Genomic DNA, 20,472 nt, shown 5'->3' on the forward strand with positions numbered 1-20,472 from the left:
GGGGGAAGCACACACGCACGCACACACACACACACACACACACACACACACACACACACACACGCACACGCACACGCACAAGCACGATTAGCAAAATGGCGGAGACTACGAGCAGCTGAGCGCAATTAGTAGTAGTGTAGGGACTGGCATTTGACACCGACATGGTGTTTGCTGCAAGGCAGCTGCAAGAGAAATGTCAGGAGCAAAATGCTGATCTGTTCTCCACCTATGTCGACCTCACTAAGGCCTTTGACACCGTGAGTAGAGAGGGACTGTGGAAGATCATGGCCAAGTACGGATGCCCTCGGAAATTTATTTCCTTGGTCAGCCAATTCCATGAAGGCATGCAGGCTCGAGTCCAGGACAATGGCGAAACATCTGCTCCTTTTCCTGTCACAAATGGTGTCAAGCAAGGCAGCGTCCTGGCTCCAACACTGTTCAGCCTCATGTTCTCTGCAATGCTTACTGATGCCTTCAGAGATGGCGATGTTGGAATCGGCCTAAAGTACCGAACAGATGGCAAGCTGTTTAACCTCAGAAGGCTTCAAGCAAAAACGAAGGTCATGACAGACATCATCAGAGACTTTTTGTTTGCTGATGATTGTGCCCTCAATGCTGGATCTGAAGCTGACATGCAACTCAGCGTCGACAAGTTTGCCACTGCCAGCAGGAACTTCGGCCTTACCATCAGCACGAGGAAAACTGAAGTTCTCCATCAGTCAGCCCCAGGGAAACCCCACGTTGTGCCCAACATCACAGCCAACGGTCAGAGACTCAGTGCGGTGGAACGGTTCACATACCTTGGCAGCACACTGTCACGAAATGCGACCATCGACGATGAAGTGAACGTCAGGATTGCAAGAGCAAGCGCAACTTTTGGTAGACTCTATGCAAATGTCTGGAACAGAAGAGGCATTGGTCTTGAGACCAAACTAAAGGTCTACAGAGCAGTAGTTCTCCCCACACTACTGTACGCCTGCGAAACTTGGACAGTGTACCAACGACATGCCAAGAAGCTGAACCACTTCCACACAACATGCCTAAGGAAGCTACTGAACATCAAGTGGCAAGACAGGACCCCAGACACGGAGGTGCTTGCAAAAGCCACCCTTCCCAGCATCTTCACCATATAATGCTTCGGGTTATAAAAATAAAAATAAAAATCTCTAACCAGATTCGAACCCCGCGTGTTCGGGTTATAAGAAACTGTCTTACCCATTACACGATCGTGCCTCCTTTACTAATGGTCTAAAATTTAATATTTGAACATACTTTTGTAAAGGGTGATAAATCAGTTGTGGTATTCGCAGTGAGAACGCTGTTTAAGTCATATTATTCTGGTGTATCTTGGGCATTCAAAAAATCTTTAAGGGCAATAAAATAAAAAAATCTTTTTAAGTCCGCGGTAAAGGAGACGTGGCTATCGCCGCAATCACACAGCAACATTTAGCCGTTTTCTCTAGATCCAGATAGATGTACAAGTCACGGTTTAGTTACACCCGCCGGGAATGTGATACGACACGGTCGATTCACTTTCTCTTTTATGTTCATTCTAGTTTTATAGTTTTAAAGTTGATATGAAAATTTAGTGTTTTATTAAACTAATAACATGTAGAGCCAACTGAGTACAAGTACTTCTAAACGTCGTAAGAAGTGAAAAGGACTTCATTTTGAGAAAAGTCCTACCCCTTCTCTCTCCTTCTCCCCCCCTCCCCCTTCTCTCTCTATGTATTTATTCAAAGCATTTCATTGGTAATCTGTAATGTCCTCGTCACATGCTGACTTTATCATAATAAAATATTCACTGTTCTGGCACAGTGACTGTGTTATTGTATTCTCTTTCCCGAGAGGCAATGAATGGGCTTTATAAATAAAGCAACCATCTCTCCATTAACTCACTGATCCACACAACCTTCTTTTTTTCAGTATTTCCCTCTGCCTCAGATACGTGTAATGAACTCATACAAAGATTACTCTTCATTAATTACGAATAAAAGATTTAGTTCTTTATGAGAAATAGAATTCTGTGCATTTAGCAACATCGCATGAAGTAGAAAATATTTGCATGGCCTGGTTATGGTCGGTGCTCATTACCAAACAACTGAATTCTGCGCATTATTGGTACATCATATGAGCTGGACAACATTCGCATGCCCTGGTTGTGTTGCGTATGAATAAACAGTTCTGGATTCTGGATATTTTGTTACGTTACATAAAGTGGAAAATATTCGTATAGAATAAAATATTTCTTTTTCATTCATGTTGACTGGTTATGTCGTTTATAACAATAAACAGGTCTAAATTATAAGCATTTATCTATATCACATGAAGTAGAAAATATTTGTATGTCTTGTTTATGTTCTTTATTACTAAACACTATTGAATTTTGAACTTGTAGTTACATCACATGAAGTAGTCGAAAGTATTTGTATGGCTTGATTGTCAGTGTTGTTTATAACTAAACAGTGTTGATTTGTGAGCATTTAGGTGCATCATATAAAGTAGAAAATATTCATATGGCCTGATTGTGTTGTTTATAACTAAACGGTGCTGATTTGTAAGCATTCAGGTACATCACATGAAGTAGAAAAATGATCGTAATTATTGCATTGTTTATAATTAAACAGTTGCTCAACTGATTTGTGAGCCGGCATTCCTGATTGTGTTATTACTAAACGGAACTGATTTGAGAGCATTTTGGTACATCACTTGAAGTAGAAAATATTCCTAAAACCTGTAGGGTTATGTTGTTTATAATCAAACAAACAGTACTGAATTCTGTTTCATGTGTTATAATGTTTATCAGTCAGACAATGTTTAATTTCAGTACATATACATGATACAACCCACAATAGGCACTTAAATGCCTGTGGCTAGCTCTCAAGGCCTGACCAGCACGCTGGGTTTATTTGTGGACCAGGCATCTGTCCTCCATCCCTAACCCTTTCTTTAGTTAAGGCAGGTTAGGTGTAGTGTATATGGGCCGGTCCGCACGCCTACGTACGTTGACGCCCCCTTGAAAGTGAAACTGAATTCTGAGCATTGTGATACATCACGTGAAATGGCGAATATTTGTATGGCCTGGTGCCGCTGTGAACAAGCTGCTAAATTTCGGTTATTAGTCACGACTTTGATGAAAGTTTTGCATGTCTATAAATCTCGAGCCCACGGTGACTTCAAAAAGAAGAGCGTGTGCTGCGAAGTTGTCATTGTGTGCAAGGAACATCACACTTTTGTTTTCAGTTTCGAATAACACAAAACATAGATGTATATTACACTATCTAGTAACAAACGAGCAAACCATGCAACAGCAATATCATACGTTATAAACACAAGCATTATCATCGAAAACTGTAATATTCTGGAGGAAAGGGACATAATATTCGAAACTAAATACGAAGCTCCACTCGTATGCCTGGGCAACATAAACAATATGGCGGATGCCATTCTTGTTCGTGCTTGAAAGGACAGCCGAAGACGCTAAATCTGTGTAACAAGCACCTGGACAGAATCCCAAAAGCCATTGGAAAGTTAGAATTTATCTGCCAGCTCAATCTGAAGAACAACAAAATCAGAAAGCTTCCGCCAGAGCTAACACATTTATATCAGGTAATTTTGAAGTGCGTAGCACTTTGTGGCGCAAAACATGCGTCTCCACTTCTTCTTCTTCTGTTGTGTGATATGATATGATATCGTTGCAGACCTATATTTAGGCTTTTCAGCCTTTAGTCTGGTCTTAGTACTCGAAGTCCTTTTTTTATCAAAAACGTCCAATACACTTTTTCTTGTTTCTTTTTCCTTTTACCGCTATTTGTACAAGAAAGAAAAGTCCTAATCGGACTCGAACCCCACGTGTTCGTGTCAGAAGAAAACTGTCTTACCCATTACACTATCATGGCTCCTCTGGCCACAATAAACTCTCTGATTATTTAGCTACAGATTTGGGGGTTTCCGCAAGCCGGCTGCCGAAAAAAAACATTTGTTCCAAATCTATTTCACTGATTGCTAACTGAAAAAAAAAAAAAAAAACATTTGCTCCAAATCACATTCACACACTCCCTCCTGCCCGCTAACTGGATCAGAGGCGGCAAGAAGTGGCAGGCAGGTATCCAAATGACGGCTCCTGGCACCCCCCACCGCAGTGCCCTCCTACCAGCACCCCCTACCCACTACCTACCTAACCAGGCACTCTCACATTCATACAATTACGATACGGTTGGTGAGCATGTTTTGGGCCTACTCCTGAAGTCTCGCGGCTGCGAGGCTGTCCAGAGTGGCACAGTTGAGGTGGGAGGAGACCCTGTTCTTGACGCTGGTGGAGGAGTCTGCCTCTACTATGTGGGCTGGGAGTTCATCCCACTCGCGGATGGCTCGTGGAAAGAACGAATAGAGTCTATATTGCTGCTTTTGGTCTGCAAGCCTTTTGAACTGCTGGTCGTGTGACCTCCTGTCTCTCACTGCTGGTTTAACCAAGATGCTTTTGTTAATTTGCACCAGGTCATTGACTATTTTGTAGAGCATTGTGACTCTAGATGCCTGGCCGTCGCTTCTGGAGAGATGGCCACTTGAGCTTTTGAAGCATATCTGTTACGCTTGCACGCCGATGATATCGGTTCAAGACGAATCTAGCTGCCCTTCTCTGGATGTTTTCGATTTTTCTTATGCATCCTGTCTTGTGAGGGTCCCAAACTGAGCTGGAGTATTCAAGCAAGGGTCTAACAAAGGTTAGGTATGCTTTTTCTCTCAGGTCATTGGAAGCAACTTTTAGATTTCGTCTCAGGAATCCGAGGGCTTTGCTTGCTTTCTTTGTGATGTTTTCAGTGTGATCCGCCCACTCTAGATCTGTTCTCAGGGTGACCCCCAGGTATGACGCTGATTGTACTGTTGCCAGCGTGTGTCCATGCATCTCGTATTTGTCGCTGATAGAACTTTTGCAGCGAGTAACTCTCAGTGTAGCACATTTGCCTGGGTTGAAGGCCATTTCCCATTTCTGTTCCCAGACCTGGAGGCGTTCTAGATCATCTTGTAGGTGGGCGTAGTCTTCTATGGTTGCTGTTGTGCGGTAGATGGCAGTGTCATCGGCAAACATCCTTGTTTTTGAGGTCAGTTCTTCGGGAAGGTCGTTGATGAAGACCAGGAAGAGACATGGTCCAAGGACTGTCCCCTGTGGAACTCCTGACTTGACGTCAACGAAATCTGACTGAGCCCCCTCAACTACAAATGCTTGGCGTCTATTGGCTAGGAAGCTGGAGATCCATTGGTTGATCCTGCCTTGTATGCCATAGTTGTGGAGTTGTGCAGCATTAGTGAGTGGTTGACTTTGTCAAACGCTTTGGCAAAGTCTAGCATGAGTACATCTGTTTGCCGTCCAGAAGCCATGTCTGAGGTGAGTTCTTCCACTAGCTCGATGAGCTGTGTTTCACAGGACCTCTACTGTCTGAAGCCATGTTGCTGAGGACACAGGATTTTATTCTGTTCTAGATGTGTCATGGTGGCGTGTACTATGATGTGTTCGAACTCTTTGCAAGGCAAGCTATGCATAATGTTCCCCTTTTTTAAAGATAGGTGTCACCAGAGCAGTCTTCCAATCTGTGGGCACACATCCGGAGTCAAGAGAGGATCTGTAGATGGTGGTGAGGATAGCTCTTTCCGAAGCCTAGCACTGATGTTGTCAGGCCCACTCGCTTTCGCAGAATCTAGTTTCGCAAGCAGTCGCCTTACGCCTTCTTCCGTAATGTTCACCGAGTCCAGCACAGGATAGTCTCTATCAGCCATCTCGCACTTCTTTCCAAATTCTTCTCGAGAGTATGACTTCCCCTCGCTGAATGTGGACTGGAATTGATTGTTGAGTGCTTCTGCCTTTTCTCTGGGATCCATTACCAGCTGGCCATTCACCTTCAGAGGGGCTACACCGACGTTGGCAGATTTCTGGTTTTTGATATAGCTCCAGAATCTTTTGTACTTTGGTGTATGGTCAGTGGGTTCCTCTGACAGGGTGGTGTTGATGTGGTCCAATAAGCTCTGGCGCAGGCGTCTTTGGGCTTCACGTCTTCTGGCTCTAGCCTCAGCTTTGAGGTCTTCACCGCCTCCCTTCTTCCACTTCTTGTAGACTCGGTTGCGGCGGTTTATCAGACGGCGCAGCTCGGGAGTAATCCATGGCTGGCTGTAGTTGGGTCGGGATTTCTTGGATGGTATGTGGGTCTGGGCTGCATCGAGTAGCGCTGTCTTGAAGTGAGTCCACAGGCTCTCAGTGCTCGCAGTGTCCTTCATTCCATCCACTTCTTCCCTTATTTTCTCCACAGCTTGCTTCATGTTATCCCAGTCTGCCTTTTTGTAGAGGGTGATGGTTCGTTCTACTGGTTTCTTCCGCGGGGGGGGAGGGGGGGGCAATTTTCAGCTCTGCATAAACTACATCATGATCAGACAGGGGTGGCATGGTTTCGACTCGTGAGATGAGTTGTGGGCCGTTGGTTATAATAATGTCCAATGTGTTTTCACCTCTTGTAGGGACTGTCACCATCTGTTCCAGACCGTTGTCGTCAATGATTTGAACGAGTTGTCTGTGCAGCTCAACATACTTGGTTTGCGGCTTCAAAGTCATCGTTTTCCAGTCCCACCCCAGGAAATTCAAGCCCCCTCCTATCAATAGCATCGCATTTGACATGCCAGCAGCTCTCTGAACTGAGATTTCAAATTCCTGGAGACTGGCCTTGTGGGAGACATCAGGTCTGTAGTATGCGCAGACATACAGGGAGCATTGACCTTTCAGTTTCAGTTTTGCCCAAACTACTTCGCAGTTGGTCTCTAGTTCTTTCTCGCGGGTACTGTTGTAGCAGTCTTTGATCAGGATCATAACCCCTCCTCCATCCCTATTCCTGTCATTCCGGTATTCTTTATACCCATGTTGGGTTGGCAAGAATTCAGAGTTCTTGATTTCCTCAGACAGGAATAAGTATATTCACTTCTTGTTTCAAAACTGTTTGAAAAACAAAATTATCTAAAGTGTGATTATACATATGTATTTTATGGGTGCCTGCTTTGTTTGTTCTAGAGTGCCGGAGGTAATATATGATGCTCGAAGGCATGTGTTCAGGTGCCTTGATGATGAATCAATTCTGCATGGAATGTACGGAATTGACCAATGTTATCGTGTATTGTTTGTTTTTTTTGTTGTTGTTTTTTAACCAATATCAAGCCTATCTCAGTAAATTATCAGAGGCGTGTGTTGAGATCAGGAAAGGTCTCCTTGAATCTCTGTTAGTCAGAATAAACCAGTTTTCTGATATTTATGAAACACTTAATTTTCCATGATGACATACAATGTAGTGCAAAAAAAAAAAAAAAGAAGAAGAAGAAAGAAAGAAAAAAAGAGAAGATCCCAGTAAGAGTTTACTGTATGCGTAAAAGATGCATATAGCCCATTCCTGAAGTATGTGTGTTTGAAGTTAGAATCTGAAAAGAAATGTGTACACACACACACACACACACACACACACACACACACACACGTGCACATACACACACACACACACACACACACACTACATACAAACACACACACACACACACACGTATTAAACGTTCTTTCACATGTATCACTTTCCATTTGCTCAGCTTCAGGTGTTAAACTTGGGGAACAATGAACTGGAAGAGTTTCCACAGCTGCTGCAGCACCTCCACAATCTGGAAAAGGTCCACCTGTTCAGAAACAAAATTTCAGAAATCCCTCCTCCTTGTCTCAGTACGTATACCTCATTCTCATTGATCAAAAAATCCCTTCTCGTCTCCGTATGTATACCTCATTCTCACTCATAAAAAAATCCCTCCTCGTCTCAGTACATATACCTCATACTCATCAAAAAATTCCTCCTCAATCCTTGTCTCAGTAAGTGTACCTCATTCTCGCTCATCAAAAAATCCCCCCCCTCCTTGTCTCAGTACATATACCTCATTCTCACTCCTCAAAAAATCCCTCTCATTTTCTCAGTACGTATACCTTGATCATTTTCACTCCTCAGAAAATCCCTCCTTGCCTCAGTATATATACCTCATTCTCACTCATAAAAAAAATCACCCGTGTTTGTCTCAGTATGTATACCTCATTGTCACTCATCAATCTACACATTGTTCTGATTCATCTAACTACCCTGCCACTTTCCCATCTAATTATATGGGATATTTACTCCTAATTGTTTTGTCTCTGACAATTAATGAGCATCAATACAATGAGGATCATCAGTCTGTATATAGTTTAAAAAGTGAAAAACAATGTTGCAGTAAGTTGTGCTACTGTGTAATGGGATGTTTCTAGTTGCGTAATGATGAACATTGTGTCGTCTGGTTTGGTCTTCTTTTGGTTTCGGTTTTTGTTCTGTTTTTGTTATGGTGCTGCAGTATTGAAAACCACCGCATTGCTTTGTTACACTATTCCTTATTACCACATTTATTGTGTTGTTTTGAACTGTATTATACAGAATTGTACTGTATTGCACTACATTATTTTCAGTTGAATTCTCTCTCTCATACTCTCTGTCTGTCTGTCTGTCTGTCTCTCTCTCTCTCTCTCTCTCTCTCTCTCTCTCTCTCTCTCTCTCTCTCTCTCTCTCTCTCTCTCTCCATGCTTTAAGAGCTATGTATTCTTCAGTTTCATCATGTATTCGTGTCAATGAGGAAATGACAGATCTTTTTGGTTGTCCTTTAGGTGTTAAGCAGGCGTGCATTTTAAGTCCTACACTTTTCTCCTTATTCATAAATGAAATAGCTGTAGCTCTAGAAGAGGTAGGAAAACATGGAATACAACTTCAGCCAGGTCTGATCGAACTGTTCCTTTTATTGTTTGCAGATGATTTAACTCTTTTATCAAGGACACCCTGGGGTCTGCAGAACCAGTTAAACCATCTTAGTGCATTATGTAAAGAAAGGTTTTTGAAAATAAATGCAGAAAAATCTAAAGTTATGGTATTCAGAAAGGGGGGGTTACCTAGGGAAAAATGAGAAATGGTTCTTGGATGGTGCTGATCTAGAAGTGGTTAGCAGTTACACTTACCTAGGATATACGTTCACGACAATGTTGAGTAATGTACAGGGAGTGCGATCCCTTGTAACGAAAGGAAAGAAAGCTGTATATGACTGTGCCCGTGTCCTCCGAAATCTCAATGAGATGACGAGGCAGTGCTACTTCAAAATTTTTTATGCCTAGGTTCAGCCAGTCCTATTATATGGGTCAGAAATGTGGGGTCTAGAGGCAGTAGACTCAATTGAAAAGGTGCACACCCAGCCATGCTAAAGATTCTTAAATGTTTCAGCAAAGACACCAAATAAATGTGTATATGGAGAGCTGGGTAGATAGTGGTTAAAATTATTACATATGAATATTAGCAGACTGCCCAAACAAGCTTATCTAATGCAAGTTAATATGGAGGAAAACAGAAAATTGTGTTGGGCATCGAAACTCAGAGACATACTCCAGAAATGTGGTTTTGGGTGTTGGGAATGAACAATCTTTCCTCTCGTTGTTAAGAGATCGACTCATTGCAAACTTTATTGACGACTGGACAACAGCAATTAACAGAGATTTTCGCTGTATTCAAGTTTCAACTTTCAAGTAAAATTTTTTCCCTGAACCTTACATAGATAATATTAGAATAAAACGTTTTAGAGATATGATCGCAAAACTCAGAATGGGTGTTCTTCCTCTCAACACAAACGCTTTTCGATTTGTTCAAGACAATACATTAAGGATTTTATGTAGTTTTTGCAAAGATCAAATAGAAAATGAAGTACATTTTATTTGTATTTGTCCATGCTACAAAGAATTGCGGGATCATTATTTTGGATCAAACACAATTAATGAAGAGCAATTCAGTGATTTAATGCAATGCCCTGAGGTAATGTCAATGCATAATCTGGTCCAGTTTGTATTTTACGCTGAGGAAAAGCGTGACATATTGATGGAGCTAAGCAACTGATTATTTGCTGTTCCTGTTCTAGACGAATATCCATACACATGCAGTACAGGTGTGAGCCGCAGGCCACAACTCAATTCAAATGAAGGATGCGTGCGCGGTGTGTATTTGTGTGTGTGTGTTTGTGAGTGTGTGAGAGTGAGTGAGTGAGTGTGTGTGTGTGTGTGTGTGTGTGTGTGTGTGTGTGTGTGTGTGTGTGTGTGACTTATCCACATGTCAGCCAAGTAAATTGTAGGATTGTGTAATTCAGAGTCCAAGCAAAATTGTAATTTACTAGAATACTGTCTGTTATTATTGACAATGTTAGGAGCCTGATGACTTATGAACATTAAACCATCTGAGAATCTGGGGAATCTCTTTCTCTCTCTCTCTTTCTTTCTCTCTCTCCCTTCCTCCCTCCACCCCTCATTCCCCAGTGTTTGTAGCTGGTGTAACTTAGTTACTGATGCTTTGCAATTTTATTTGCAGATGGATTTGGATTCAAGAACTTATCATTCCTGAACCTGAATGACAACAAATTACAGTTTTTACCTCCGGAAATTTGCAAGTACATAAGACTGTTTCATTTTTGTAATATGATATTTTAAATATTTGTGTGCATGTGTTTGTTTCAATTTTACATCTCTCTACTTTACGTGGTATCTGGTGTGTGTTTGTGTGTGTGTGTGTGTGTGTGTGTGTGTGTGTGTGTGTGTGTGTGTTGTAGTTGTAATAGTAGCAGTAGTAGTAGTAGTAGAAGTAGCTGCAGTGGTTGTAGCAAGAGTAGAAATAGTATTCAGTTTTAAAATATTCCACATTAAATGATAGTAAGTTTGTGTATATATGTGCATTTGTATGTGGTGTGTGTGTGTGTGTGTGTGTGTGTGTGTGTGCTTGCGTGTACATGTATGTGTGAGCATGTTTTTTGTGTGTGTTTATGCAGTTTTGAATGTTTTGAGGATAGTTAAATATTTTAACTGATATTCTTCTTCTGTGTTTCATTTTGGTTTTTGTTAAGAAAAGCCTCCAAACACACCCATGAACTACATTCAAGTGGACTTTTTCAACAACAACAACAACAACAACAAAAAAATCAAAAGAAAATCCTTTTGTCTTTCTTCAGGCCAGATCGTAGTACACCAACATTTTTTCAACACTGGTTTTAAGAACTGACCGGTATTCTGCCCTGAAATGACACCTTTACGATCAGCTGGGCTTTAAGCAACATATGATTTGATTTGGTTTAATTGCAAAAGCTGATAGTTGATTTTACCAACAAGGGAGATTTATATCATTTTTGTATACATGTCCACATTCAAAATGACATACACTCAACTCCTGCAGAATCATTTTACAAGATAATATATCCTACTGAGGCTACAAATAGAGAAATCGTAAGCGCTCTCATACATGCAAGGAGGGAGGAAGACCGCTCTCCTCTGGCAATCTTTCTTTGATAGTACTCTCTTTCAAATCAGCTGCTCGCTATGAGGGATGTTGGGAAAGTCTAGAACTGCAAAGCATAAGTGCTTGCACAAAACTTTACACTTGTAGGGTCATAACAGTCAACATTTATCCTATCCTGTTGTATGTATTCCGCAGCCTGTACATCATCTAGTTTCTGAGCGTGGTTAACAACCAGCTGTGGAAAGTCTAGAACTGCTAAGCATAGGTGTTTGCACAGAACTTGACACTTGTGGGGTCTTAACAATCGACATTTACCTGTTGTATGCATTCTGCAGCCTGTACAGCATCCAGTTTTTGAGTGTGGACAACAACCAGCTGCGAGAGCTGCCGGTGGAGTTCTGCGCCCTGACCACCCTGCAGGAGTTCCACGCCGCAGGCAACCAGCTGACCTCCCTGCCCTTAGAGTTTGGCTATCTCACCAACCTGGAGAGGCTGCACCTTCAGAAGAACAAGATCAGGGAACTGCCGGAGGTAATAATTGTCTCCCCTGCAGGCGTTTGCCAGCTCTGGAGATGCTCAGGGTGGTTGGGTTTTTTGTTTATTTTTTGGTGGGATTGTGTGTGTGTGTGTTTTGTGTTTTTTTCTTTTTCTTTTTTTTTTTCTTTTTGTTTGCGGGTTTAGAGGGTGTTATTTTTTAACCGTAGGTATGGTATAGCATATATGGATCAGTCTGCACGCTTTGATACCTCATTCAAACTGATTTTTTGTTTTGGGTTATTGATTCACCTTTTTTTTTCTTTTTTCTTTTTTTTTGGGGGGGGGGGGGGTGGATGTGGGGGGATGTTACTTTTCAACCACAGATATGGTGTAGCATATATGGATCAGTCCGCACACTTTGACACCACCATCAAACTGATCCTTTTTTTTTGTTTTTGGTTGTTGTTGTTGGATTTTTTCTTTTGTTTTGTTTTGTTTTTGGTGTGGGTATAGTTCTTGGTGGGAGGGATTTGTTGTTGTTGCTGAAATCAGCTTTGTTTACAAGCAGTTAAATGAAATATTAGAGGAAAGCAAGCACAGTTCTGACAACACCTTTGAAATGAAAACTTATTTACATATGTGAAGGATGCCAGGAATTACAATCTTTTATGGAAATAAACATAAATAGATACAGAAGGAAATCATTTTTACCGCAACAGATATTTTACAAATTAAACACCAAGGCCTCCCAATCAGATACTAAAACAAGTAACTAGATCTGTAAATTTTGAAAAGATAAAATTAATAGGGGAAGGTGTACCATCTTGCATTTGCAAATGTTTAACAAAATATTCTGTTCACTCCAAACAGTTGAGTAATCAAATTAATAAATACATGCAAACTTTTTTTTTTTTTTGGATAGATACAGCTAATCCCTTCTCTTGTATCTCACCTTTTGGAAAAAGAAGAAATCAGAAATACAGATTCCTTTCAGGTGTTCATATTTCTGTGCTTTTTAGTTGTTTTGTTGTTGTTGTTGTTTTCCTCTGTTCTTGCATCTTAAAAAAAAGAAATGCACCTCAGAATAGTAGTGGCTAGTTTTTCCCCAATGTTTTCATTGTTTCAGTGTACTGGAAAATATTTGCTAATGTTTAATCTTATCTGTTTCCAGGGCATAGGGAAATGTTACAAGCTCAGGATAATGGATGTGGCCGCAAATGAGCTCAGGATATTTCCAACAGAGGTATGGAGTCGGTGTGAGAGTCTTAAACTCTTTGCAGAATGTGTTATATATGGGGAAGGAGGGGTGGGGTGGGGATGAGAAGGCCCTCCTCTGTCAGACATGTTCATTCTTTAATTTGATGTTGTTACACTCTTATAAGGCATTGAATGATGAGAAGGTGTAAAAATGAAACTGCTGGAGACAGAAAAATAAAATTCTTTGTTTGCACATGTGAGTAAGTATGCGTGTGGATGTGGACGTGTTTTCCAGTTTCAGAAGATGGCTGTTTGGAAAGTCTGATAATTGACTCTGAGGTGCTGTGGCAGATTCTGATAGACATTGGACTTCTGATCCAGTGTTCATCAGGGATCAGGCTTTGAGGCTGCGTTTCTGCACAGTGTTGTTGCCTTAGAAAAGGCATTCAACTCTGATTTTCCTCCTCTGCCCAAGTGTGAATGGGTACCTGATTTCACTGTGAATGGGTACCTGATTTCACTGTGAATGGGTACCTGATTTCACTGCACCTATGGCTGTTAAAGGTTACAAGGCCTTTAGTCTTCAACCCTTTAAATATTAGATAATCAAAATAAGTGGTTGGTGACATTTTATCTTGACTTATGCACGAAAGAACCCACGGCAACAAGAGAATTGTCCATGGCAGAAGTTTTAAGTAAAATCCACATCATCCAGATAAATATAAACATGACGTAAAAACATGACAACAGCTCTTCGTCAATCCAATGCGTTCACAGCTGAGAACTTGCGATATGTTAAAGTCTCAAATCCCTGAACTGAAATCATCTTCAGTGTTGACGATCTTCAGCAGTCCATTGCTAATGTATGACTTTTTCAACTCCTTGTTAAATAGTCCAATTGGTTCGCTGTTATAGTTATTAGTTTTTCATTAGAAATATGTTATATTGTTGTGTTTTTTTGTTTATTTTTTAAACAAAACTTAAATCAATAATTTTCACACACACACACACACACACACTTTCACTTACTCGTATGCGTACACAGTAATTCCCCCCCCCCCCCCCACCCCCACCCCCCCTTCCCCCTCCTCCCACTCGATTTTTTTCCTTCCCTCGTCTAATATCACTTACAGTGAAAAGACGTTAAACTAAAGAACGAACAAATTACGTTTTTGTGTGTTTGAGTGGGTTTGTTTTGTGGGGAGGCTGTTTACCGAGTGTGTGTGGCTGGGTGCTGGCGAAAGTCCATGCATTTGTGTGTGTGCCTGAGTACATGTGCAGGGATGCGTTTTCTGGAGGGCGTCATGGGTGGGTGGGTGGTTTCCAATGTTCAGTTGCATGAGTAGTTCCTGGCACATGCTTCCTTCTGTGTGTGGGTGGTGGTGGTGGTGGGGATGGAGAGGAGAATTGATGGGGGAGCGGGGAACGAAATGCAAAGCGCTTTGAGCAGTATTCCTGGAGAAACGCGCTATATAAATTTCCATTATTATGATGATGATTATTATTACCTGTCCAGAAATGTAAAGCGCTTTGAGCAGTATTTCTGGAGAAACGCACTGTATAAATGTCAATTGTTATTGTTATTATCATCCTTGTTATTGTTATCATCAGCTGTCCAGCCTGCCCCTGAAGGAGCTGCACTGTGAGGAGAACCCCTTGCTGCAGCACCTGCCTGTCCACTCCCTGCAGGAGGAGGAGGTGCTGGCTCTCAAGGTCTGTCAGTGTGTCTGTAGGAGTGGGGTGTGGTGGTGTGTGTGTGTGTGTGTGTGTGTGGTGTGCCTGTCCACTCCCTGCAGGAGGAGGAGGTGCTGGCTCTCAGGATCTGTCAGTGTGTGTGTAGGGGTGGAGTGTGTGTGTGTGTGTGTGCCTGTCCACTCCCTGCAGGAGGAGGAGGTGCTGGCTCTGAAGGTCTGTCAGTGTGTGTGTAGGAGTGGGGTGGGGTGTGTGTGTGTGTGATATGTGTGTGTGTGTGTGGTGTGTGTGGGTGTGGGTGGTGTGCCTGTCCACTCCCTGCAGGAGGAGGAGGTGCTGGCTCTCAAGGTCTGTCAGTGTGTCTGTAGGAGTGGGGTGTGGTGTGTGTGTGTGTGTGTGTGTGTGTGTGTGTGTGTGTGTGGTGTGCCTGTCCACTCCCTGCAGGAGGAGGAGGTGCTGGCTCTGAAAGTCTGTCAGTGTGTCTGTAGGAGTGGGGTGTGGGGTGTGTGTGTGTGTGTGTGTGTGTGGTGTGCCTGTCCACTCCCTGCAGGAGGAGGAGGTGCTGGCTCTGAAGGTCTGTCAGTGTGTGTGTAGGAGTGGGGTGGGGTGTGTGTGTGTGATGTGTGTGTTTGTGTGTGGTGTGTGTGGGTGTGGGTGTGGGTGGTGTGCCTGTCCACTCCCTGCAGGAGGAGGAGGTGCTGGCTCTCAAGGTCTGTCAGTGTGTCTTAAAGTGTGTGTGGAAGGAGGGGAGAATGGGGGGGAGGTGTTATGTGTGTGTGTTTGTGTGTGGGGGGATGGGGAGGGGTTGTGTGTGGTGTGTATGATGTGTGTGTGCTAGTGTTTGTGTGTGTGTGTGTTTGTGAAGTAGTGTTTGTGTTTGTATGTGTGTGTGTATGTGTATGTGCGCATACTTGTATGTGTGTATGTGTGTGTGTGTGTGTGTATGACAGAGAGACAGACAGAGAGCATTTACCTGTCCACTCTCTGCAGCAAGACGAGTTCCGTAGACTAAAGGTTTGTCACTGTGTCCTGTAGATACACATAGGAAGGCAGAATGAACACACAAACTTTAACAATCAAGAGAGAGAGAGACATAGATGGTATGTGTGTGTGTGTGTATGCGTATGCATGCATGTGTGTGCATTTCTATGAGTGTATATTTGGTATATTACAAATGATTGACTGCCATGTATCTTTTTCCAGGAAATTGTGGCTCGCAGTGTCATGAAAGGTCTTCGTGACAGGTAATCCATTGTGGTATCAACATTCATAGTGTATCAGTTTGTTTTCTGGTCTGTTTCTCTGTCTGTCTGTCTGTCTGTATAGCTTTTGCCCCTCTCTCTCTCTCTCTCACTCTCTCTCTCTCTCTCTCTCTCTTTCCCCAGGATTGGTTTTTTTTTTTTGGGGGGAAGCATATATACATGTGCTTCTCTCGTTGCCTCAGTGAAATAAATTTTCATTTCATCTCTCTTTTTCTCTCACTCTTTCCCTCTTAACTCCCTCCGTACGAACGGCGAAAGAGACGACGTTAACAGCGTTTCACCCCAGTTACCATCATCAAAATATTGCAGGCGGTAGGCTCTTATACTGAAGAGGTGAATGTTGACAAAGAATACCACAATTCTGACGACGGAAGCTAAAGGTTGGGTCATTCAGACACCCACTGGACATCCGAGGGGTCTGTGTAGAGGAGAAGAGAGGACTGGCCGTACTGAGTGAGTTAATTCTTGAAATGTCTCACCTCAGCAGCAAAATTATCCCAGAAATGGTTTCATTTATTTACATTCGTTACTGTTACAGTATTTTATGGAAAAAGAATAAGTTTAACTAACATGATATTCCTGGTGTTTCAGTATGCTTTTGTGTGTGAGAAAAATGAAATTGTTTTTTGAAAGATGAGCAAGGAAGTGATGAGCAAAATGGTTCTATAAAGTGAACAGAGTAACTTTGCTTTCTGATTTGTAATAGTCATGTTTTTTGAATGCATGTACCTTCACCAAAAGCTGATGAGTTTTGTTTGTTTTTCTTTTCTTTTTTTGTTTTTTTGTTTTTGGTTGTTGTTTTTTAGTTTGGTGGTGCTTGTTTTTGGGTTGTTTGGGGTTTGTTTGTTTTGTGTTGTTTGTTTTTTGCATTTTAATGCTGGAAATGTATTTGTTTGTTTTAACATGTTTTTTTTTTCTTAGTGCATCATTATGGTTGAAACTGTTGTCCCTCAGACTGCATGTATACATAGCATTTGTTGAAGATATTCATACCTGCAGAAGATGATTACTGCTGGAAATTATTATTATTATATTAGTCTTTTTTGAATATTTTTTTTTCTCAGTATACCTTTTATGATGCAAAGTCAGGTCAGAGGTTCTCTTCTGCTACTGGTGGTAACCATGTGAATGTGGAGAGTAACCCGACAAGAAAATCTGATCTGGAGAGGGATGGGCTCTGGTAGATTTGACTTGCCCTGGACACGCTGCATGAAGAACAGAACACGAACTCAGGCCATAGAACTGGAGAATGTTGGTGATGCATTCAGCACTGCAGCACCCCCACGACCAAACCAGGTTTTGGGACCAGTGATTCTTTAGGGCTGCAGCTTCTGGCAGTCTTATCGGGTAGCATGTATACAGTGCATTGCTGTTTTGCAGATACTCGTACTTGCGTAAGGCGATCCGGCACTACCCCCAGCTGAGAGACATGCTGGCCCAGTGCAGCAAGTGTGCTGTGTGTGGGGAGGCCTTCCTCAACACCTGGCTGGAGTGTGTTCACTTCCTGGATGCCAGGGTGAGCATGGACACACACACATACACACACACTCACACACACATGCGCACACGCATGCACACACACACTCACACACACACACACACTCACACACACACTCTCTCCCTCTCTCTCTCTCACACACACACACACACACACATGCACACGCACACACACACACACTCACACACACACACACGTGCGCACACACACACACACCTTTCTCTTTATATAGAAAGCAAGGACAGTGACACAGTGTGGAAATGCAACTTTCTCTTTATATAGAAAGCAAGAAAAATGACGACAGTATTGCCAAGCACCTTTCTCTTTATAGAGAAAACAAAGACAGTGACACAGGATTACCACGCACCTTTCTCTTTATATGGAAAGCAAGGACAGTGACACAGTGTGGAAATGCAACCTTCTCTTTATATAAAGAGCAAGAAAAATGACGACAGTACTGCCAAGCAATGCCCCAGTGATTTTTTGTTCCGACAGCGGATGAACCTGGGCAACATGGGAGGGAAGGTTCCTGTGCGTGCCTTGCTGTGCTCCTACAAGTGTTTCAACTCCGAAGGCCATGACTATTACGGCGTTGCCTTCCCCTAGAGCTCATCTTGTTTTTGTGTTTCAACTCCAAAGGCCATGATTTTTACGGTGTTGCCTTGCCCTAGAACTCATTATCATCATTATTATTATGATTATTATTATCATTATTGTTATGAGCATTTACGCCGAATCTTGAAAATAAGCCCAAGGGGTTTACAAATGAACACATGTGTAAATATCAGAAAGGAAAAATTGAACACAAGATACCAAACATCATTAAAAAATTATTCATCTCCCCCCCTCCTTGATTTTTTTCTGTTTTGTTTTGGTTTTTTGGGTTTTTTTAGATATGAACTCCAGCTGTGTTGAAACATTTCACAGAGAACAGAGGCCTGTAATTACATTATCAGACCATGTGTGACACAAAAAAACATTTGGCAACATCAGTCTTTATGAGGGACTTTGAAGCCAACTGGTATGGTTCTGCTTTATATGACTGCATATGATTTATCAGTTTTTGTGGCCTTCAAGGAATCTTCTGTCTACTGACTGTGCATTATTCCTCTTGTTCTGATATTTCATGTATATATTTTGTTTTTGTTGTTATTATTGAGCTTGTTACTTTTTTTTGTTTTTATTGCCCTTGTTATTTTTTGTTGTTGGTACCTTTGTTGTTTTTTTAATGGCATACTCCTGTTGTTTACAAATGGTAATGACGAGGATGACACTCTGTGTGTGTGTGTGTGTATGTGTGTGTGTGTGTGCGTGTGTGTGTGTGTGTGCCCACTTCCGAGAACATTTTCAGCATTCTAAAAGAAATGGATCCAGAAAATGAGTTATGTTTCTGGCTTTTCTTTCTTCCTTTCTTTTTGAAACAGCATTAGATTGGAATGGATTTATGTCACTGTTATCCCTCAGAATCTGCATCAGGTCCCTGCTGTCAAATCTCTCGATCTTTGTCTCACAGTCTCCTTCAGGCGTGATGCTTTGATGTTCTATCAGCTGTGCCTGCAGCAGTCTGTCGCATCGTGTCAGCTTCTTCTGCGTTCACTCGTATGCACACGAGTGGGCTTTTACGTGTATGACCGTTTTTACCCCGCCATGTAGGCAGCCATACTCCGTTTTTGGGGGTGTGCATGCTGGGTATGTTCTTGTTTCTATAACCCACCGAACGCTGACATGGATTACAGGATCTTTAACGTGCGTATTTGATGTTCTGCTTGCATATACACACGAAGGGGGTTCAGGCACTAGCAGGTCTGCACATATGTTGACCTGGGAGATCGTAAAAATCTCCACCCTTTACCCACCAGGCGCCGTCACCGTGATTCGAACCCGGGACCCTCAGATTGAAAGTCCAACGCTTTGACCACTCGGCTATTGCGCCCGTCTGCATCGTGTCAGCACTTCCTGGTTGATGAGCGGAGTGGGGAGAGGGGGGTTGTGAGTGCTCAACAGATTCTTGTTAAATAATGTTTCTCTTTTCGTGATTTAGAAGGCTGTCTTGAAGGCTGTCAAGACCGTTTTGACTGCCTCATCCATTCAATGATGCAGGAGCATCAGTCAAAGCCTCAAGTTTCTCTTTTTCATGATTTATAAGGCTGTGTTGATTTTTCTCAAAATATCCACATCTTTTCTACTTTATTGCAAAAAACAAAACAACCACAGAAACAATAAGAAATGTCCAGATATGTTGTCACATGATTCATGGGGAATGTAACCACACTGATCGACATCCAGAGCCACAAGATGTTATGTGGCAAAGCTGAAAAGGCATCATAAACATCACAGGGACGGCACTGAGAGTGGACATTGCAAGGAACTGGAACTGCAAATTTCAGTTTGAAGGAGTTGTTAAAGTGGGCAGACTGATCCATATATATTTCAACACGTCTGCTGTTTGAATTTTTTGAAAAGGTGGACTAGGGGGGCTGGGGGGGGGGGAGCCAATGCCTGACCTTCACATGAAGCCAGTACTCTGATCAGGCCTCCACCAGGCCAGACAGCAAATCTCACAGATGGAAAGCAAAATGCTGGTGATTTTTTAAACATGCTGCATCAGCCAGAGAAACACACAGCACCCAACCTCTCAGAGCCTTTAGCCTCATTGCTGACTGTCAGCTCTTTCTCCTGTAAACACTCTACATGATACTAGGAGATAGATGAAGAAAGAAGTAAGCTGTGTCAGGAAGAAAAGACCAGGGAAGTCTTAGAAATCATCACGAAAAAGAGGGATGTTGGCTATGAACGGTCTCTGTTTTCTGAGAAGTGCTGTAGTCACATCAGGTCAGGCACAAGCCAACATCAGGGGCAGATCGGTTTCATTTTTAAACACAGAATCCAAGCAACTGAAGAAGATCTCAGAATCATAAGCAGCGATCTGAAACAGAATCAGGGAGGTGACTACACCACTAATTTTGATCCATTCCATCAGGAACATGTTTCATTT

At 42.3% G+C, this 20,472-nt stretch overlaps 1 protein-coding gene across 1 annotated transcript; it reads left to right on the forward strand.

Annotated features, from left to right (window-relative positions):
- Positions 1–3,433: 3,433 nt before the first annotated feature.
- On the forward strand, positions 3,434–18,980 carry LOC143285370 (leucine-rich repeat-containing protein 69-like). Its single transcript, XM_076592587.1, is given in 10 exon segments — positions 3,434–3,455; positions 3,458–3,609; positions 7,615–7,741; positions 10,434–10,512; positions 11,687–11,882; positions 13,000–13,071; positions 14,637–14,738; positions 15,921–15,961; positions 17,360–17,495; positions 17,973–18,980. Coding segments are annotated over 10 exon segments (1,038 nt in total). The 3' UTR covers positions 18,084–18,980.
- The last annotated feature ends 1,492 nt before the right edge of the window (positions 18,981–20,472 follow it).

The sequence above is a fragment of the Babylonia areolata genome, chromosome 9, assembly GCF_041734735.1.
Source record: "Babylonia areolata isolate BAREFJ2019XMU chromosome 9, ASM4173473v1, whole genome shotgun sequence".
Taxonomy (NCBI): domain Eukaryota; kingdom Metazoa; phylum Mollusca; class Gastropoda; order Neogastropoda; family Buccinidae; genus Babylonia; species Babylonia areolata.